This window comes from Panthera uncia, chromosome D2, assembly GCF_023721935.1.
Source record: "Panthera uncia isolate 11264 chromosome D2, Puncia_PCG_1.0, whole genome shotgun sequence".
Taxonomy (NCBI): domain Eukaryota; kingdom Metazoa; phylum Chordata; class Mammalia; order Carnivora; family Felidae; genus Panthera; species Panthera uncia.
This window is the reverse complement of record NC_064818.1, coordinates 40,985,402-41,007,886: the sequence shown is the minus strand read 5'-3', so window position 1 is coordinate 41,007,886 and position 22,485 is coordinate 40,985,402. Positions and strand designations below refer to the sequence as shown.

At 45.2% G+C, this 22,485-nt stretch overlaps 2 protein-coding genes across 6 annotated transcripts in view; one reads left to right on the top strand and one right to left on the bottom strand.

The window, feature by feature from the left end:
* The window catches only part of LOC125933540 (high mobility group protein B3-like), a 1,910-nt gene extending 1,477 nt beyond the window's left edge, over positions 1–433 (bottom strand). The window contains exon 1 of the mRNA XM_049646660.1: positions 3–433. Within this exon, the coding sequence (XP_049502617.1) occupies positions 3–378 (376 nt within the window). The 5' untranslated portion in view covers positions 379–433. The remainder of the gene's footprint in view (positions 1–2) is intronic.
* Positions 1–22,485, top strand: part of LOC125932768 (uncharacterized) — a 789,340-nt gene that overhangs the window by 121,775 nt on the left and 645,080 nt on the right. The gene's annotated exons all lie outside the window — the stretch shown is intronic.

Genomic DNA, 22,485 nt, shown 5'->3' with positions numbered 1-22,485 from the left:
GCCCAGCTTCTTTGCCACGTCTCCAATGGAGATACCAGGGTTTGTAGATTTGATGTTGGGGCAGAATTCTGAACAGAACAGGAAGAATCCAGATGGTGGCCTTTTGGGGGCATTAGGGTCCTTCTTCTTGCCTTCTTTAGCTGGTCCATAATCCTTCATTTCCTGATCATAGCACACTTTGTCTGCCTTTGCCATTTCATCAAATTTAGACTTCTCTTTCCCAGACATTGTCTTCGACCTCTCAGAGCACTTCTTGGAAAATTCTGCAAAATTGACAGGGACCTCTGGGTTTTTCTTATGTTCTTCTCTGCACATCTGCACAAAGAAGGCATAAGCAGACATCTTGCCCGTTGGTTTCTTGGGATCACCTTTAGCCATCCTGACTGTATTGTTCGCTAGTCTGGGCAGCCTGCTGGGCCTTCTTCCAGTGAGTTGAAGATGAGTATCTGCTGCATTTCTTGTCCTGTGTCCTTCGATAAACTTTCCAGTTTAGTGTTTGGTGAAAGCCCATCGTGTCTGCTGGGTCTGATGGTCAACCCGAACCCATAACAACCACTGTGCTGGATGTCATGCTGTCCACCTTCAGATTCAGCATCAGACAGTGGTTCAGACCTTGGGATTTGAATCTGATGACTGGGTTCAAATCCTGGCTCTACCACTAACTTGCTGTATCCCACTGGGGGGATTATTTAACCTGTGTGCCCCAAATAATAATAATATAGTACCTACCTGCTAGATTGTGAAGATAGAACGGGTTAGTCCATGATGGGTCATAGAGAAATGACTGGCACAGATTGGGGCCAATAGGGCTGTGCTCAGTGAGTATTAGTTACTATGGCTTTTACTGAGAATGACCTCTTCATTGTTATGCAGCTTTTCATGTCAAGAATACCTTCATCGCTGTTGCACATAAAATTTGGCTTGATATTATAATACTGGCTCATTCACTTTTTCTTAAGAGAAGGATGTAATTATTCTATATTTTGCTGCTGACTTCTGTATCATAATTTACCCAGAACCAGTAAATCACTTTAATTTTCAATGTTTATTCAATAGCCATTTTCTTCAATTCTATCTTTCAGTATTCTATTCCAGCTGACCTATGTGATAGTTATTCAAGAAATCAAATATTCCTCTTAATATTTTCTTCTCTCACAATTTGAGTGGATAGTCTAGTTCAATAATCTGTTTTTCTTTAGCTCTAATGCTATTTATTGCTTCTAATTCTTTGAGTTTTATGGTTTATGATACTGTTCTTAGTTCTTAGTTACCTGATATGCATAATTGTATATAACTTTCTAAAAAAAAAAGTTATTTTTGATAGGAGATCCACTTCAGGTGTTGGGCTTCTTCACTTTCCCTTCCTTTTTTGATCATCATTATTCCTAAATAAAACTTTGTGGTCAGTGTTTTCATTTGTTTACTCATATTTCCTCATGGTTATTTTGCACATGATCAGAGTAGAAGTGATGGGACATTGGAATAAATGCATTGTCTCTTAGCTATGGTCAGAGTGGGCTTCCCAAGTTTGATATAATTCCTATTATCTGGAAATATTAAAGAGTGGAGGGGGACTCCTGGCAGAGTAATTCTCTTGGATTTGGGGTTGGAAAAGATACTGGAGGTTGTCCTACAATTCGCTTAAACTACTATACTTAGACCTCTCCTAAGAAGCTGATTGACTTCTGTCAAGCTGATGAGTGGGAGAAAATCACTTCCATCCCACCCCAGCCATGCAGGCTCTGGCAGAGGGAACCAGAGGTAGAACATCAGGCTGGATTGGGGGCATCTCCAGTGAAGGATTATATGAAGGATTATAACTGGCTATCAGGTTATAGGTATGATTAATGCAAGTGGCCATCAACCTGCTTTGCCTCCCTGTTGAGGCAGAAACACTGCAGCCATGGCTGCCTGGGTCTGACTGGGAATCCAGGTAATAGAGCCAATATCTGCGTGAACACTCAGCAAGAACACAAAGAAATAGCTCTGAATTCCAGGGGAAATGTGCAGAGCTGTGACAAAGTACATTTGCAAGCCAATCTGTGACCTGGATTAGAGATGTTACTACACCTGTACCCTGCCTAGACACTCTGGATATGGAGAACGTAAATACCTTCTGGCTGCTGCTTGGTAGCTCTGCTGTTTTCTGTGGTGGACTGCTTCTTGTTTTCTGAGGCTTTTTAATTTGAATGAGACTGGGTTGAGGGTAGAGAGACAGGACTCACTCAAGATTACTCATAGGGTTCAGACAGATTTCATTTGCCTGTATTTGTAGGCACACATCAGGAGGGGAGCAGGCCAGAGTGGGCCATGCTCTATATATTTGCCTTCCTATCTGCAGAGCCCGTGGGAGGAGGAACCTTTTACGTCTATAACTCACTACAGGAAAACCTGTTCATTTTAGGGATGAATAGCAGGCTTAATGAGTAGGCTCTCCATCCCTGTCTTCCAGGAAGAGTGGGGTCATCCATGTCCCCAGTCTTTCTGTTTCACAAATCAGAGCTCTGACTTGATGGCAGGTCAGCACAACTGCCTTGCCTGGGTACTTGTTCAATCAGGTACAGAGCTGGCTACTAGGGTAATGCAAATCAGGGGAGAAGGCAGCACACGGGGGTAAGTGGGTGGCAGTGGGAATGGCCTGGAGAATTTAGTGGGTATCAATGCCTAGCTTGTCTTTGAGAAAAGGGCTAAGTGGACTCCAGGTTGTCTGGGAAAAGATGCATGCACCCTTTAGGGTGCATTGAGAGGAGGAGGCAGGAAATGTGAGTAGTCCTGCCAGTCATGATGGGAGAGGGACACCTGGAGACAGGCTTGGAAGATAGAAACGAGAAGAGCACCAATGAGATTGGTGATCAGCCTTTCTAAACTAAGTCCTCAGGGGACATTCACTTGGAACCTTCTTGTCCCTTCTCAGTATGCTGAGCTGATGGTTTCAAAGAATGTCATTGAAGCCATCATCATGACAGTGTGTCATAACATCCCCCTACGGTTTCCTTTAATATACATGTTTCTGCATATGTGGCAAATAGGCTTTGAGGTATAGAGTTGAGATAGCTCTGTTTTAGGGGAAGTGTATCAGAGACCTCTGACAACAAAACAAAAATGATCATATCAATAATAAAAGCTTACATACCATTGATCCTTGGTCAACATGGAATTAAACTGCATGGGTCCACCTTATATGTAGATTTTTTTTCAATAAGTACAGTATTGTCCGTGTATTTTCTCTTATGATTTGCATAACATTTTTTTTTAGCTTTTAAGAATTTGTATATAATACAATATACAAAAATTAGCTGTTATTGGCAAGTCTTCTGATCAACAGTAGGCTATTAGTAGTAGGATTTTGGGAAGTCAAAAGTTCTACATGGATTTTCAGCTGCATGGGGTTCAGTGCCCTTAACCCCCCTGCATTATTCTATGGTTCTTCCTATCAGCCATGTGCTCTAAGCACTTTGAACTCCTGTAATCTTCACAACTAGATGTAACTGATGCCCAGAAAAGTTAAGCAACTTGTCCAAGTCCACAGACTATCTGGGGGAAAGAGAATTTGAAGTGAGACAGTCTTTCTTTAGAGTCTCTGTTCTAGGGGCGCCTGGGTGGCTCGGTTGGTTAAGTGTCCGACTTCACCTCAGGTCATGATCTTGCAGTCTGTGAGTTCGAGCTTTCAGATTCTGTGTCTCCCCCTCTCTCTGACCCTCCCCTGTTCATTCTGTTTCTCTCTGTCTCAAAAATAAACATTAAAAAAATTTTAGAGTATCTGTTCTTTAAAAAAAAATTTTTTTTTACATTTATTTCTTTTTGAGAGAGAGAGACAGAGCATGAGCAGGGGAGGAGCAGAGAGAGAGGGAGACACAGAATCAGAAGCAGGCTCCAAGCTGTCAGCATAGAGCCCAACGTGGGGCTTGAACCCACAAACTGTGAGATCATGACCTGAGCCGAAGTCGGATGCTCAACCAACTGAGCCACCCAATCGCCCCTGGAGTCTGTGTTTTAACCACTGGGTAGTGCTTCCTTTCCTGCTCCTGACTCTGAGTCTTATGTAGGTCATGCGACCTTAATGGTGTCCTCTGTAAAATGAGGACCCTCAAACTGACCCCAGGGGTTTTGAAAGGATTTATTCATGGAATGCACCTAGTCCAATCAGCACCTGGTGCACAGTAGGTTGGAATGTTCCTCCATCCCTTTTGCATCCTCCTTTAGAGGACAGTGCACAATTTGTGCTTCATGGTGCCTAAAAGAAGGGGAAACGCAGTCAAAAGCAAGCATCTCCTGTGTGTAGAAACTGGGCAAATAATTAAAAAAATAAAAAAACTAGGCAATTAAATTATTCTTGTGGTAAAATGTACATAGTATTTATCATTTAACCATTTCTTAAATACGTTTAATACTGATTTTTTGAGAGAGCAGGGGAAGGGCAGAGAGAGACAGACACAGAATCCGAAGCAGGATCCAGGCTCTGTGCTGGCGGCACAGAGCCCGATAAGGGGTTCAAACTTAGGAATTGTGAGATCATGACCTGGGCTGAAGTCAGACCCTCAACCGACTGAGCCACCCAGGTGCCCCACCATTTTAACCATTTTTAAGTGTACAGTTCAGTGGCATTAAGTACATTCACACTGTTCAGCTATCACCACCGCCCATCAGCAGAACGCTTTCATTTTGTGGAACTGGTATTGTTTACTGACTAAGCAATAACCCCACGGTCGCCTGCCCCCAACCCCTGGAAACTGTCATTCTATCTTCTGTATGAATTTGACTAATCTGAGTACCTTGTATGAGTGGAATAATACATCATTTGTCCTTTTGTGACTGGCTTATTTCACTTAGCATAACGTCTTCAAGATTCATCTATGTTGTGGCATATGTCAGAATTTCCTTCCTTTTCAAAGTTGAATAATATTCCATTGTGTGTATATTATATATCACATTTTGTAATATGTGATATTTTCATTCATATGTCAATGGACACTTAGGTTGCTTTTACCTTTGGACTGAATAATGCTGCTATGGACATGAGCATACAACTAGCTGTTTGGGTCCCTGTTTTCAAATTTTGGGGTATACACCCTGAAGTGGAATTCCTGGACCATACTGCAATTCTCTTTACAACTTTTGGGGAGCCACCATACTGTTTTTCATAATGGCTGCACCATTTTACATTCCTATAAGCAGTCTACAAGGCTTCGGTTTCTCTGCATCCTTGCCAACACTGAAACAGGGCAATTTTAATGATTACTAAGAGCACCTGAGATAGATTTCCCTCTTCATCTAGGGGAAAGGAAAGGAAGTCAGCAGATCCAGTGTGTATCCTGATAATTCTGTTTGTGATAAAAAGCCTGTAGCAAGTAGACTGTTGCTGTAGAGGCTTGCTGACAAGCTGAGGCAGTTGCTAACTCAAAGGGGGAGTGAACATGGAGCTATGGTGGGAAGACCAGGGCTCTGTCCCTTCTTGGTGCTGTGCATGGTAAGACCATGCACATTCCCTTCTCTCTTGGGGCTTCTGTTTCCTTGTTGGTAAACGGAGCTTGGGCTATAGGGTATCTATGACCCCTTCCTATTTGGAAAGTCTGTTGTCTCCATGAGACACCTAAGGCTGGGGGTTCTTTAGAGTCATTGGGTTTGGGTTCTGGACTCACTGGAGACCTGAGTCACACAGTAGCTGTCAGGCCTGACTATGAGACCACAGGGAGTTTGGGGTGATGATAGATGGGTGAGTGCACACCCCTTCTCTGGTGGGGGGGGGTATCCTTTCCCTGAATGGAGCTGACTGCCCCCTTGTGGGAATGTTGACCCAATGTTGGGTGGATCTCCTCTGATTTCTCAAGAAAAGCCAGAACGCCATGGTTTTAAAGTGGAATTTTCCAAGTTTTAAATATTGGTGATTAACGCGAAACTTTAAAAACACCCTAAGAGCCTAACAAAATATTCTCAGACCAGATTTGACATAAAGCTCACTGTTGACACCTCCTGGTCTCAGGCAGCAAGCTGCAAACATTGGTGTAGGGACCACCCAGGCTGGACCGCGAAGAGGCCTCCCTGACCACTGATGTTCTTCTCAGACAAACCCACGATTCCTGTCAGATCTCCAGGCTGTGTGGCGCACACATCCAGTGGATGCTGAGGGAGGAACCGTAACAGTGCCCTTTTGTGGTCCTCATTGTGTTCTCCCCTCTTTGTCAGGAGAAGCCAGAAAGAAGATGTAGCCAGCCACATGGAGGTTCTGGTGTTTTGGCATGTTTCATGCTCTTTAGAATATTCCAAATTGAGTGAAATAGCACCATGTGTGTCATCAATTTTGATACTACACCTATTGATATTTTGTTTATATACCTAGGTGTTGTGACAACAAATATGGTAAAGTCAGAATGCTGGCAGTAGTTGACATTCCACTCGCACTTTCTACAGCATCATTAGAGACCCCCCAGGCTGATAAAGTTGTTAGCATTTGCCTGGTATAAATGTTTTCTGTGTCTTTAACAAACTGTCTTTTTTTTCCCCCTTATTATGCTTTCCAATGATTAATCTCATTCTTGCCATCTTATTTTGTTTTCTGTTACTCTTTCTCCTGCTCCCCTTTACTCCCCTGAATTGATCAAACATTCTTGGTTTTGTTTTTCCTCTTTTGGGGTTTTGTCATTCAGAATCTTTACCTCTACCCCCAGCATACTTTGATTTCCCTCTTCTCCTACATGCCCCACATTTTGAGATTGTCTCGCTTAAAAAAATTGGAATCAAGGGTTACTTAGACTTCAAGTCTTAGTGATTCCTTATTTCTTGCATTTAATTTTCCTATTTGTAACATTTTTCTAGTATATACTCCATTCTCTCAAAGGTGTTCAGTGAGATAAATTTTTGAATCCTTGTATGTCCATACATGTTTATATTATTTCCTCCTCTTGAATATTAATTTGGCTGGAGATAGGATTTTAGGTTCAAAATAATTTTCCTCAAAATTTTGAAGATTTACCTTTTTGGTATCCAGTGTTTCCGACAAGAAGTATAATGCCATTCTGATTTTCGTTCTACTGAGTAAAAGAATTGTGGAACCCTTTGGGGATTTTCTGTCTATCCTTGGTGTTCTAAACCATTGCCATTGTGTTCTCGGTGTGCTTCTTGGTGAGAATCTTTAGTTTGAATGTAATGTTTTTTCAATCCTGAGAAATTTTTGATTGCTTCATCCCCTTTGTTCTCTCTGCATTTTCCTTCTGCAACTTTTATTGAATTGTGACACTAGAAGTTTTACGTATATTCCCCATGTTTCAGTAATCTCTGCCCAAACCACTAAAAAATTTAGTGACTTAAAATGGCAACAACTTATGTTTCATGATTCTGGAGTTGATGAAGCTGTGATCCTGCTCTGTGAAGTGTTGGCTGGGGTCACCCATGTGGCTGCATTCACCTGGGAACTTAGCAAGGGTACCCAGGTTCTTTCCCTGTAGCCATGTGGTGTCATCCTTCAGAGCCTTTCCATGTGGCCCTTTTCTCCAACAAGGTAGCTTGGACTTCCTTACAACATGGCAGCTAGGTTTCAAGAGGGCATTCTAAGAGGATAGGCCCCTGTTTGCATCAACCCTGATAATGTCCCATTGGACAATTGCAAGTCACACGGCCAAGCCTGAGTCAGTGTGGGAAAGTGCTCTACAAGGACCTAAATACTGAGAGGGTTTTCTGGAGGTGAGCAATGTCAATCAAAGTTGGGGTGCTGATAGCTCGTCTTCTAAGTGGAAGATTTTTGTTCAGAGATTTAATACCTGCCTGAGAAACACTGCCCAGCTTCTCCTAGGGGTGCACACTTCTTGGTCTAGTTCTTGGGGACCATCCCTGTCACCTACTAACGGGTTCTGGTGGGGGATAGGAAGCTCTCACCTTATTAGCCCTGATTGAGCATCCAAATTAATTTTCTCCCTGAGTGCTTTGTGGCTCTTCATTCTTTTTTCTCTCAGCCCCTAAGTGTCCCAGTCTTGACCTGCATTGTTTTTAGGCAGTGACTTTCTTCTTCTCCTTGGCTGTATCCTTCTCAGTCTTCTCCTTTCCTTTTCTTTCCCACTGGAGATGTGATGATGTCCTTTGAGAGTATAAATTAGGTTTTTTTCCAGAAATAGACTTACTTTATCTACTCCCCACCAGAGATGTTTCACTAAGTCTTTGATTTAAATAACCACCTTTTAATTACATTGAACAAATATTTGTTGAACGGCTTAATTAATGTACAAGACTTTATTGGTTGGGCTTAATGAAATCTTTTATTGGAAGCCTTAGTGTTGGAGGTACTCTGAGAGGTCACCTAGACTAGTGATTCTTAAACTTTGCTTAAAATCCATCGGTTTTTCATGGCACTTTTGATAAAACCCAATTTTCTTAGTATTGCGTGAATGACCATTTGTGGTCTATACAGTGCTTAATTGTACGGTCTCCTACCTTTAATTCTTTCTTCTATATCAGCCAATCTTTATTCAGTTCTTCAAAAGTCAGCATACCCACACCTGTCTGTGTGTCTATTTTGGGCCTCTAGAAAAGCAAGGCTTTCTATCAGGAAGAATCTTTTCTCTTCAGTAGCCAGTCATCCATCCATCCATCCTCTCTTCTTCCATCTCTCCAGGCAGACTGCCACATGCAGCGCCTCATTTGAATGTGTCTGGAGTCTTGGAAGCTCAACTACAACTCTACAAAGGGACCCTGAGGATCTAGCAGGGGAGTAAAGTTACTCCTATACTCTTGACTGAAGAATGGTCCTTCTCGATCTGGGAAGGTCATGCTTTTCAGCTGGGCATGCAGCTTTGGGAGGGATGCACGTGGAGTGGTGAGGGAGGAAGGGGACACCCGCCTAGCCAGCCAGACCAGCTGAGTCAGCACTGGCAATCAATGGAGTGACTAGATCACCCTCACCTCCAGTAGCTAGTCATTGTAACACATCCTTTAGACCCAGTTTCTCTGAAATATCAACCATGACATCCCCACAAGGCCAAACATGGATTTAAAATTTCTGATGTGCTTAAAATTCTCCTGAGAACTGATCATTCTGCGGTGTAATTACACATGGATTGGCCCACCCAATTGACCATGAATGGCAGGAGGGCAGGGATTGTACTGGCCATCCAGCCTGTTACACATTACTGAACATCCTGCCTAGTACTGTTCCTGGAGCATGGTTGACACATAGGAACTGTTTTCTGAGTGATTGCATTAATATGCTTCTGAAGACGACAAAATCTGAAGATTGGGATCGTTAGCCTGTATTTAAACACGTTGAGAATCTTATTTAATGCTTTCATCTATTAGGGTTTGAAAAAAAAATCTAACTGAAAAGTTTCAAAATCCTGCCCTGAGACAAAACTTTCATTTTATAGATGCAGTGGATTCCAGCATGGGGGCTAACTTACATATCTTTGTGAGAGCCAGAAGTAGGTCATCATCCCAGTTCTCTGTGACACAGCCTCTACAGTGGTTTATGTGGTGTGGCTTTGCCATCTGACCTACCCTGACACATAGCCCTACATATTCTGTCCATATCCTTTAAGATGGTACCTGGTGGCTTCTGCTGGGATGAAAACTGACTCCATAAATGTTCCCTCATGAATGCTATTTCCTAGGACACTTGAATACCAAACTCTAATGGGGCTTGAGCAGAAAAGGCTCAGCAAATCTATTAATATCATGTGAATACTTTGAAGAGGTTCCAGTCTTTCTGTAGCAGATTCTGAAGCCTGTCATGTGTATCAGATGTCTCCATCTGTATGTCAGTCACCATGGTCAAGTGAGGTAGGTAGGGTGGTTTTTGTTGTCTTCATTTATAGGTAGGGAAGTTAAGACAAGACTATGACGTGAGCTGGACCAAGACAGTGAAGGGCAGAGCCAGGAAGGAGTTGGGACTCACTGCTGTCCCTCCTGGGGATCACACTGCTGCTAACCGACTGGCTTAACAAGTACCCAATGTTCCTCTTGACTGGAGGAAAGCCACAACACAAATCGACACAAAATAATCATTCATTTCTGGAGAGGATGTTAAGTAGGTCTTGTCTTAGACATTTGGTGGGGACCTATGAAGGCACTTTGCTGTGGTGTACCACCCAGTCCCATCCTTCAGGATGGAATCCCTTGGGCCACCTGCTGCTGGAAGAGCTGGCTCCAATGACTCGGCAGCATCCTTCCCTGGGAAATTTTTGAGGGAGTTACCTTTGCCCAAATTTGTGCCCCACTCCATGGGGGCAGCCTATATCTAGCTATAAGGTACAGAGACATGACCCCCTTGCTGTCATCTGAGAAAGGCTGATCCAGCTTCAGAGCTTCCTGGGAGATAAGCTGAGGGCTGATGCAACTGTATGGAAGTTCAACTTCTCCCTCTCTAGTCTGTCCCTTTCCTTCTTTACTGGAGTTGCTCTTGGCTGTGCTCTTGGTGTAAATCTCTATTTCAGAGTCTATTCCCCCAGAACCCAACCTACACAGAGATATCAATGAGCTGGGCATCACCCACTCTTATGAGGGAATGATGCAAGTTCTCCTCCATCATCAAGTTGAGAGGGAGGAGGAGCTTTGGAGAATCCCAAAAAGAGCATGAAATGTGTTCCCTGGATTTTTGAGCACGTGGATATGGAGACTTAACCCACACCTGGAACGGTCTTCAGTTGGGACACTTCCTGGGGTTAGATCTGACAGCTGGGCAGGGAGACAGGAGTGGGAGTGAGTAGCAGGTATGGGTTCCTTGGGAAAGAGACTTCAGGCACCTTGAAAGGTTCTTTACCCAAGAGGCTGGCCTGGAGGGGTGAAATGACCCCTCTCTGATGGACTGCCGGATGCCAGGGCATGGTTCTATTTATTAGCTAGAAAAGGCAATATCCGTGCCAGGGAGTGCAGGCAGGATGTCCCTGCCATATAGGGTCTTGGAAGAAAACCCACAAGAGGTCTAATAGGACAAAAGAGTCAGTTTTTGACTATCTGCTATGACAAAGGGCTTTAAAGAACCCAGAGGACTGGGAATAGCACCAGGCATATCAGATACTTTGATATTCTTTTCCCATGGCTCTTCTCCCTTCCCTAATGTCAGAGCAGCCAGGAGCAAATACAGTGCATGGGGGAAGGATGATAGAGCCTGGGGCGATGCATGAGAAAAAGACTAATTTTCCTCCTCTTCCTATTATAGGCTCTTTGTCCTGTCCAGAGAAACCATCACCTGTTATGGTTTGGGGAGAGAAGTTTTAAGTTGGATAAGAGATGGAAGTTATGGTATTCAAGCTGATGGTTTTTTGTTTTTTGTTTTTGCTCTGGAACATGAGACTACTTGTTAGTATCTGAGAATGACTGAGAAAGCTCTGGGACCTGCCAGGGATTTCATTCAGGGACAGACATGTTCGATTTGGCTGAGCAGGTTAAGAGGAGACCCAATGAGAAGGCCCCCTACTGAGTCTAGCTAATTCAATAAACAGGTTTCACTCTGCTTCCTTTTTTGTTAATTTCCGGCTGGGACCATGCTGAGGGCATGTGGCAAGGAGGTAGTGTGTCAAATCCTTTGATCTGGAAGGTTTTCTTAGCACAGTATTCTTCCAAGGGTGTTTTGGAGTCTGTGATGTTAATGAGTATTACTTTAAAAGGGTTCTTTGGGGTCAAATAATATTTGATGGTAATATTTTTCTGATGAATATCTGTTAGGCCTAGCATTTCTGGGTACATGTGGGAATAGATGAATTTTTGGAGCATACTTCCCTGTACTAGTATGTCAGAGCAGGGCTTTTTGGTCACAAATAGGTGGTAGGATAATACAGAAGAGATATTGCCTTGGGTTTGGGTTGCTCTAAGAAAAACACCATAGGGGCATCTGGGTGGCTCACCCAGTTAAGCGGAGTCCAGTTTTGGCTCAGGTTCGTGAGTTTGAGTCCTCATTGGGGTCTGCACTGACAGTGTGGAGCCTGCTTCGGATCCTTTCTCCCTCTCTTTCTGCCCCTCCCCTGGTCACATTTTTCTCTCAAGAATAAATGTTAAAAACAACAACAAAATAACAAACCACCATAGATGGGGTGGCTTAAACAGCACATTTATTTCTCACAATTTGGAGGCTGGGAAGTCCAAGATCAAGTCACTGGTAGATTCTGTGTGTGGTGAAGGCCCACTTCCTACTTCATATACGGCTGTCATCTTGTGTCCTCATGTGGTAAAGGGCAGAACACACTGGGCTCTAAATTTCCTTATAAGGGGCACCAGTCACATCATGGGAGGCCCTGCCCTTGATTTGATAACCTCTCAAGGGCCCTGCCTCCAAACACCATCACATTGGGGATTAGATTTCAACATATGAATTTTAGGGGGACACAGTCTATAATAAAGCTTAAGGTTTTCATCCTTGCCTCTCCAACTAGGTATGCCATGTAACAATTTCAGGTCTGATCTAACTCACCATTTTGGGCTGGGAACTTCCTCTAAAAGGGGCTTCCATACATTTTCTTGTGGGAGCACACTGTGGAGCATCACAGAACAGCAGTGGGAATGGTACCCCTTGGGGATGGGCAGATATGTCCTGCCCTGTGAGGCTCTTTCTGGAAAATGAGGCAGATGTCCTGCTTTCTCTCATATACCAGTACTTGTATTGGGATTCTATTGGCCAGCATCTTGAGGCTAATTCCACTTGTAGCTGGACCACCTCCACCAGCATTGTGCCATTTTCTCTTCTAGTTTTCTTGGAATACGTTTTCTAATTCCTGGAGTACAGTCACATGGCCTTTTAGTAGAAGAGTTACTCAGGGTGTGGGGGAATGACTCAGGGAATCAACACTTCAGTTATGAGACATAGAATGTGCTGGATTCAGGCAAAGACAGAGGTAGCACTCAGAGGGAAGCAGGGAGTAGATGTGAACAGCGGCATCTGTCATTGAGACAAGAGCCCAGAGGAGAAAATATCACACAGCTAGGAAAATCCTTTTCAAGGTTCAACTTATTATTTCCTCTGTCCCACATGTGTGACTTTTGCCCTTGCTGTAGAAATCCTATTGATTTATAATAAAGCTGTGCTCACGGAAGGGAAATGAGTGCGCAGGAGTGCATGACTGAGTTACTGTGCTTATCACTAGTACTTGGTAGAACTTGGGAAATTACTGTGGGAAATTTGCCCCCCCTCCCTCATGTCCCCATGTGGAACAGTTCCCAGAAGCCACAGAGCTTGGATCAGCCCCGCCCCCCACTGTGAGGAGAAAAACAACTTTTGTTTTTTTGAGTTGCTACCTAGGCATTTTGCTGGATGATAACCCTGCTCATGCCGAGTCTGGATGTTCAGATGAGGAGTTGAGTTCAGGAAGCCTGCTATAAGTTCCCACTTCACTTTTCCTGGGGATACCTTTTAAAATAACCAGAGTTAAGCCTGTGAAAATTTAGTGACCTCAACCCCAGCTACCTCATAAGTAATAGGTGCTTGGTCCCCTGCTCACTCTCTCCTCCTCACCATTTCTGGGATCTGTAAGTAAGAAATCTTGTGACTCTCCTTCCTTTGTGCAGGCATATCGAAACTGTGTTTTTAATCAAAGTGAGCTTATTGGTTTTGCTTCCCCCAAAGTGGGAGCTTAGATGCTGGGGAACTATCTCCTGACTCCCTGTGTGGGTAGCTCGCGCTGTCCCATTCAGTGGGTTATAATCTGCACATTCTTACTTTGGTCTACCAGCTGTGGGTCTCCCAACACATCTCTATGTGATGTTTCACGTCTTCTGAGGTATCTTTGTGTTTCCGGAGCCACCAGGGGTGCTACAGAGGATAAGGGAACATAACACAATTTTTAGAGGAGTTAAAAAAAACAAACAAACCTGCAAGCATCTCAACGGACGAACAGGGTACCTACAAAGGAAGAAACCTCTGCTCACCTCAGATTCCCCTCCAGCACAGAACCACCATCTCCAGAGGCTTAAATGAAGAAGGTTGTGACCTGAGAATTCTGTGTTCAGCTAAATTGTCTTTCATGTGTGAATCCATAAAAAGATTCAGAAATGCAATGGTTTAGAAAGTATGCCACTTTTTATTCTTCCTAGAAACTGTGCTAAGATGTATTCCAGCTGACTAGGAGAGAAATCAGGCATTCAAAAGCGGATGATAGCATACACCAAAAAGGAAATCTTCGTATGTTCCAAAGAACATAAGATGGCCCAAGCCATATTTCCTGACTGGGATACCATAGAATTAAAGTCCATAATAAATGAAATAAATTTCATGAATAACTACTGGATGAAAGATGACCTAAAAATGCAATTATATTTTATTTAGAAAATGAGGAATTTGGCACACGTGGAAAAATTTCACAAATTAATCATAATCATTTATGAAAAGTTTTCTGGGTGACTGTCATTGTGCCAGACACAACGTGGTGGGATCGGGATGTGAGTCACCACCTTCTGAGAAGAAAATGATGGAAATAGGCACACACCCTGGAGAGGCCCTTGTCACCCGAACTGTCCTGGAATCAGGGAAGCCTTCAGAGAGGGTAGATGAACTCATTTGATATGACTTAGTTGAGGAAGAAAATGAGCTGTAGGAATGTCTCCCTTAGAGGTGGAATCAAAGCAGCAAGATGGAACCAGAGAAAAGGAGCCAGCCTGGAGATACAAAGACACTTGCCTCCGTCCCCAAATCCCTGTTCACAGGGCCCTTGCCTGCATTGCCCATGATGCCAACCCGCCTGTAGAACAGCTTCCTGTGCTGCCTGCTTGTGATCACTAAAGTCAATCCAAAGCCTTACCCTTGTGGGCCCCTTGGGAGTTCCTCAGAGCCACACCTAAGTGTAAGGGCAGGAAGCCTGGGGGAGGGGCTGTCAGATGCCATCACAGAGGCCTGCAGAGACCTTCCAGTCCTCTCATTGACCCACTCAGCACCTCTTCCCCAAGCTCACGTGGCATGCCCACCCTTTTTCTGTTTAACTGCTGTATCCCTTTCCTCACCTGTTGCACACAGGAGTCCCCACAGCAGTGGTGGGAATGGTACCCAGTGAGCCGGGCAGGGGCATAGCCTGTTTCCCTATGAGGCTGTCCTCCTGTGGAGCTCTGTCTGGAAAACAAGGCTGGTGTCCTGTTTGCTCTCACATCCCCAGGTATGCTTTGTACAGCCTCATGACCCACCCCCCCACCCCAACACTGAGGCCTGCTGATACTCAGGATGTGATCCTTCCCCTTCTCCTTCCCCAGGGGTGGCGCTGCCACCCTCAGGGTTTCCCCAGGGGTAAGAGAACACTGTGGCTGCTGAGACAGTGCATGCATAGCTTCTGGTTGTGCTGGATGCACTCTCCGAGAATCTGGGGCCAGCTCAGTCTGCTGGTGCTGCAGCAGCTCTGGTGCCTTTGGGCCCCCCAGCACCTGCTGCCCTGCCTCAGCCCTACTCCCTGGCCCCTGGCACTGCTGTGTGGCCTGCCTCTGTGCTGCTATTCTGCCTTCGGCCTCACACACACTCCTTGATCCCCAGGTGTCAGCTAGAGGGTGACTTTTCTACGACACAAATCTGGCCATGTTTCTTTCCTTCAGTTCGTTCGGAGCCTGCCCCTTAGGTTTTTGGGTAATACCAAAATGCCTGGGGTGGACGTATATCTCTGTGTTTTCTGGGCTTACCTCATTTCTTTTTCCTTTCAGACTCTTTATTCTAGCCTCATGGAATGACTAGGTGTTCCCCACCTTTATGTATGCCCTGTGCACTGTCTGATCTGCCTCTCTCCATCTCGGAGGAGAAGCTATTTGTCATGCTATGGGTCTTAGCTCACACATTAGTTTAGTAGGAAAGCTGCCTTTGGTCCCTGAGGCCTAGCTTTGGTACCGTCTTTGAGCTCTGTGGATATACTCTGCCTCCCCCATGACAGCAGGTGTCCCGTTGAGTTGTATGTGCTTAAATTGTGTTACACTCCCCAACCTTCCCAAAAGATGGGAAGTTCTATTAGGGCAGGAGCTTTCTTCTAATTGTCTTTTATTTGGAGCATGTGGCCTACTCATGTGCCGGGCACATAACTGGTGTTCAACAAATGCTTGCAGAATCACAGGGTGAATAGTGGGTGTGTGGTCACCCTGCTGGCTGCTGCATTTGCCCCAGGAAAATGGCAGCACTTTGGAGGTTGTCCATCTCTTGTTGGCTCTACAGCCTTCAGGTGAGTGGGCTGTTCACCTGAAGGGTTCACAACCTCCTGAGGGAGCTGAGAAAGTCCAGTGTGTGTCCAAGGACTTACTGGAGTGTGCCTGGAAAAGGGAGGGCATGTGACAGCAGGGTCTCTTAGGTGAACCCCACTTTGCAGAGTGCCTGAGTGTGGTTGGACTGACATCCAAATGCCTTGCATGTGTAGTGGGAACCCACATGCAGGTTATCGGCATTCCCATCCTGAACCCGGGATCTGGAGGAGCTGAGTAGGACATTGAATGATTTGCCAGTCTCTGTGTCAGACCTCTAAGTGGTTGGGCAGTTTGGACTGTGCCAAGGGGAATTCATGTTGGACACGTTAGTCCCTGCCAGCCTTTGAATTGTACCCAGCGGATTTTTAAAGAAATGGCAACTGCAACAGGGGATTTTAGGTTTTCAACAAACTCCATTTCCTTCTTTCCTCCCTGCCTGCCCCCCCCCCCCCCCCCCCCCCCCCCCTCACTGATGATAGCTTGAATACGTTTCTTAGTACCCCCTTGTGGTTAGGTTAGAGTTTTGGCAAGTGGAATGTGGGTGGAAGTGCTGTGTGCCATTTTATGGCCTGGCATCTAAAATTTTTTCTGTGGGGTAAGTACTGTCTTGTGGCTCTCTTTGGCCTTGTTAGCCAGCTGGAGGCAGAAGATCCAGTGTAGAATTCCATAGCCTTGGAGGCTCTGAGGCATCTAGGAGGGTGAGGAACCAATACATGGAAAGATCCTGGGTCCCTGGAGGGCTGCACGCAGCAGGGAGACTCTTGCTCACTCCTCTTCCCTGCTGACACAGTGTGGTCTGTGATGGAAGAAGTGAACCCTTGTTGTATTGGGCTACTGAGGGTTGGGGGCTATTGGTCAAAGCACTAAGTCTACTCTGACTAGCACAGTGGCCTCTGAGCCAACTTCATCTCCAGATCATTCCTCCTGTCTCAGCTTCCCGAATTTCCAGCTTTACTCCAGCTACTTAGAAGACAAGGTTAAGAGCAGGCAGAGGGCCTACTACCAGAGTGTTGGTGCAGATACTAGAGGTTCAAGGGAAGGGGGGTCTTACGTGTTTGCTCTGTGTGCTGCTTCTCTGTCATTGTGATGTGCTAAGGCCTGCAGAAAATTGTTTCCTCAGAGTGTGGCTACGGCTTGTATCAGCATGGTTAGCATGGTACCTGTCATTTCCAGATGTGCTTTATGCTCAAGGACCAGGCTTTGGGGCCCTCCCATTCCTGCAGAGCCCCTGTGTTCATGCACTGAGCATTAGGGGCCATGACCTGGGGGAGAGAACCTGTTTTGGGGCACCAAGCTGCTGTCCGAGCCATGAAGAAAGTATCCATTTCTTTTCTGTTGTGGTGAATTCCATCCTAGGAGTCAAATAGAAGCTTAAAGCCTTGCTTTCCTACTTGAGTAAATTTGGGTGATCTTAATACCTTTTGAGGGCCATTTTCTACTTCTCAATCGATAAATACACACACACACACCTATATAAATAATATACCCTTATTTTATTTATTTTCATTTAGCTATTGGTTGAGAACAAGATAATTTTTACACGGTCCCTAGTATAGTACCTAGTCCTAAACCTGTTGATTCTTTTTTTAAATTTTTATTTAAATCCCAAGTTAGTGAACATACAGTGTAATAATCTTAGGAGTAGAATTTAGTGATTGATGACTTAAAATAACAGCCAGTTCTCTTCCCAGTGTCCTCAATGCCCATCACCCCCAACCTCTCCTCCAACAACCCTCAGTTCTCTAAGAGTCTTCTATGGCGTGCCTCCTCCTCTTTTTTAATCATATTTTTCCTCCCCTTCCCCTGCGTTCATCTGTTTTGTTTCTTAAATTCCATAAGTGAAATCTTATTTCTGTGACTTTGCTTAGCATAATATAATCTAGTTCCATCCACATTGTTGTAGATGGCAAGATTTCATTCTTTTTGATTGGTGAGTAATATTCCATATTATTGAGTACTTTTGTCAGACTTTACATGTGTTAACTCCTTTAACCTTCCAACAAGCCTGTGAGTTAGGCTCCATTACCAGTCCCATTTTAGGATGAGGAAGCTTGAGGCAGTTATGTACTTTTTACAGTTCATCTGACTGTAATGTTAGAGCTGACATTGAGCCCACATAACCAAGAGTCCCTGGTCTTAACTATCAGGTCAAAAAGATGAGGGGCACAGGAGAAGGAGGAGGATGTTGATATTATCATCATCTGGTTTCTCCACCCTTTCTGGAGGTGATGTGCCAGGGCCTACAGGAAATTGACTCCTCAGAGTGTGGCTACAGCACCTTTTGTCCACAGGAAAATAGGGCTATGGCTGAGAAATTCCCTTTCTCTCTGGATTCCATGGATCCCATTTTGGGCAGCTTAAGGGTCTTCAGATGTAAGAAAGGGGATCTCTGTTGGCTCACTCAAAGTGACTTTGCACAATGGTAGTCTTGCCATCCCAGCACTGGTGCCAAGGAACTGGCTTGGGCAGAAGAATGCAGACTGGCACTTCCGGGTAAGGGGCACTGCTTCTCTTGCCCGCATCACCTACGGCTTCTGTCAGGAAATGCCCGAGGAGGTGCCATTTCTGTGGGGCAGTTTTGGAGGGTCCCAAAGTCTTCCCTATCACTGATTTGCTGCTGCCATAAGTGAACGTGACTGGAGAAGCCAAGACTTCCCTGGACTTCTACCATTCTCTGTGGCTCATGGCCCTGCCCTGCTCCTGTTGCAAGCAAACCAGACTCCAGCAGTGCCCGCAGGTCAGTGTTCTGGGTGAAGGCTTGCTAGAGCCCGTCCAGTACCGCCAGCTGGAGTCTTAGCAGTCCTCATCCTTAGTAAAGAATGCACTGCGTGTGGACACTGATGTTAGACACATGATGGCCAACTGCAGTAAATCTAGGTCAGGAGGCCCAGTGCATACGTTTGGGATTTTAGTGGCTGCCTCTGTCTCGGTGTCACCCAGCACACATGGTGGTGACAGCTGCCTCTGGGGTGGGGGGCGTTGGGCCTCACCTTTCCCTGATAGGGTCAGTTTAGCTGGGAGTCAGTGCTGGAGAAGCATATGCAGGATATCATAACCAGATAATCAAAACCACTCTTACGGACTATGTCTCCTCAAATTTGTATATTGAAGCACTAACTTCCACTGTGACTAGTGTTTGGAGATAAGGCCTTCACAGAAGTAATTAGGATTGAATGAGGTCATAAGGGTAGGGCTTTGATCCCCCAGGGAAGAGAGGCCAGAGCTTGCTCACTCTCCCATGTGCATGCACTGACGAAAGGCTGTGTGAACACACAGCAATATGAACAGAAAGCGAGAAGGTGGCCTTCTACCAGCCAGGAAGAGAGCTCTCGCCGGAGCCTGGCCCAGACTTCAAGCATCCAGAAGCATGAAAGAAATTTCTGTTCCCCAAGCCTCTGGTCTATGGTATTTTGTTACAGCAGCCTGAGTGGACTAAGACAACCACCTTCATCTGCCCCAGGAATGTAGTGTTTTCCATGTGTGGACTCTGGTAAGAGCTTCACTCATGGCCTTACCTGTTTTTAGACCTCTGGTCCCAGGCTTATCCACTGATGCCAGGGCCACGCCACCTGTTGCACACCCACCTTTGTGTGAAGATGAGCCCTGAACCTTCTGCTGATCTAGCCCTCATCTCCACTCCTATGACCAAAGGAAGAAGTCGAATTTCCACACCATCAGTGACTCTCAGGCCACCCTGAATTCATTCCCCATGAATTTACTATGTATCAATTTGGGCAGGCATTGTTGGCCCTGGTGAGGCAGTCACGAATGAAAGAGATGGGATCTCTTCTTTCATACAATTGATGTTCTCTGAGGAAAGACAGGGTATATGTACAAAACAAATGGGATAATTTAGAAGGTCACTGTGCTAAGAAGGAACATTGAAGTTTAATGATGTGACGGTGAGTGAGGGTCTTGTGCTTCAATTGCTCAGGGAACGTTCCTCTGAAGTGGTGATGTTTGTATTATAATCTGAACAGAAGCAGTCAGTTGAGCTAGGATCTGGAAAGAATGGTCCAGGGAGAGGAAAGAGCAAGTTTAAATTCTCTGAGAGAATGAGCTTGGGAAGCTTGAGGTGGATCTCAGCCATGGCATCTGCAGGAACCCCTGTCCTTAGCTGTGCATGTGTAGGATATGAGCCTAGAGGACTCCATTGCTTAATTTTTGGTGTTCCCTGCAATTCTGTGATGATGGTTACGGCTTACAGTGTCTCCCCAACCCACACCTGGGCTGTGAATCCAAGTGCTAGGATGAGAGCCCCAAGGTAGTCCTAGGTATTGGGGTTCACAGATACCGTGTGAGGTAGATATTGCATCCCTTCTGGGACTCTGTCTCAAACATATCTGCTCAAAAGCGATAACTAGACAAAGATAATTTAAAAAGAAAGGAAAAACCAACTGGTCTCCTCTCTGAGAAGGTCATCAAAGAATTGAGCTGTGACTTTTTCCCTTTGACATTGATTTGGAACACCCAAAGATGAGTAGAACACTCAAAGTTGAGTAGAGACCATGCCCTTGAGGGATTTTCATGAATGCTTCAGTTTTCTGAAGCATGTAGTGAGTGGTTATCAGACCTTGCTTCCTGGTCTTAGTTTGCTGTGTGTACTGGAGGCCATGTTCAGAGGGCTCACTTGAGCAGCAGAGGGGGGGCGGGGTATCTGAGCCAAGGAGGACCCCATCTTGTATTATATTGCAGAAGGTATCATAGAAGATGAGGGGAGTTGAGATTTGTTCTCTCCCCACTGTGCTATGGTGTCAGAATGAAATAGGCCCCAGGGGATGTGCAGGAGCTTGGGCTGTGTCCTCCCTAGCATGTATCTGTCAGGCCAGATTTCCTCCTGCCTGGCTCCTTGCTACCTCACTCCAGGTATGTCTCTTTAGTCTTGAGCCCAGGCAAGAGCTAAGTGTCACAGTCTGTCTTTGGTTTCTTACATGACCCAGATACTGTTGAGTTTGAGAGACCTGAGTTTGAATACCATCTCTATAATTGTGTGACCTTGACTGTCACTGAACTTCTCAGAATCTCCATGTATTTCTCTGTAAATTGAATTATTGTAAGGATTCCAAGAAATCGAGTTACCTAATGTGTGTAAGCCACCTAGTCTTATGCCGAGCACACAGATCTCCTCTCTAGGATTGTACTCCACTTGACTTGCCACAGACTGGCTACTGCCTTAAGAGCTGGCCTGTCCTGCTAATTGCTGAGAATGTCTCCATTTCCCCACGGAAGATGGAGAAATTGATGAGGATATGAATCCTCTGTATCCTGTGGATGTGATGATGTGGGCTCCAAGGCCAACCTGGCTGTTTCCTATATATAATACCAGACACTCTCTCTCTTCTTCTCTTCTGCCTGGTGTTTGATGCTTACTGCCTGGGAAGAATTGTGTTGTTAAAACAGGTGACTTTTCTGCCATCCCAGTCTTGTGACTTGGGGGTCAGAAACATAGATCCTACTCTTGTATACAATATGGGGTGGGGCTGGACATTAATGGGACCAGAATCCAGTCATCTCTCTTTCACAGCCCTGCATGTTTTCACTCACACCTAGGGCTGCCTGAGTATCAGGGGAGCTGGCTTTTCCCCGTTGTCTGAGATCAGAGCCAGCCTGTCACCTATGGTGACATTCAGAGCTGGCAATTACCCAACACAATGCCCAACCACCCTCAAACTTAATACAGAAATCAGGTGTGTTGTGAAAGGGCCTGGAAAGGCTTTAATTTTCGCAGCCGTCTAAGGCTCCGTGCTGACTGGAGTGTCCCTGGCACAAAAGCAGTGTCCATCATGTGTTTTGCTGAATACAACACTTATCCCAGCTGTGCAATCTTCCCAGACAGCTTGACAATGAGGCTCAATCAAGGCTCAGAACTTCTCCTTCCAGCCCCTCGGACCTGCTCTTGCTTCCCTCTTTCTGGGAGAAAGAATGAATCCATTGCTGGGTGTTTCTCTGATGCTTCGCATTGGCTGGCAGGAGGTATCTGCTAATGCTTGTGACTTATGAGGTGGTGCCCCATCACCTTGCAGTCCAGTTTTCTTGGCAGGGAGGTCATTAGACTGTCACTTTCTCTAGTTCTCTTCTCCTTTCTAGCCACTGAAGCAGGAAAACAGTTGCTTTGGGAAAATTTCAGAATTTCTGCTTAAATTGACAACTTGAGAGACTTTGAGGTCCATTAAGTCTTTCCTCTAGTCTCAAAGCTGAGTAAGCGGGGGGGTTGGCTCCACAGGTATTAACTGGAAATCTGAACTTAAGTATGCTACTTAGACAAATAGCTCCGGGGAGGAGGGCTTGCTTTGCAGTCAGCCACAAGTAAATCAAGGAAGCACTGAGCTGGCATACATCTTTGACCTTCCTCAGTGGTGTTTGGGGAATCAC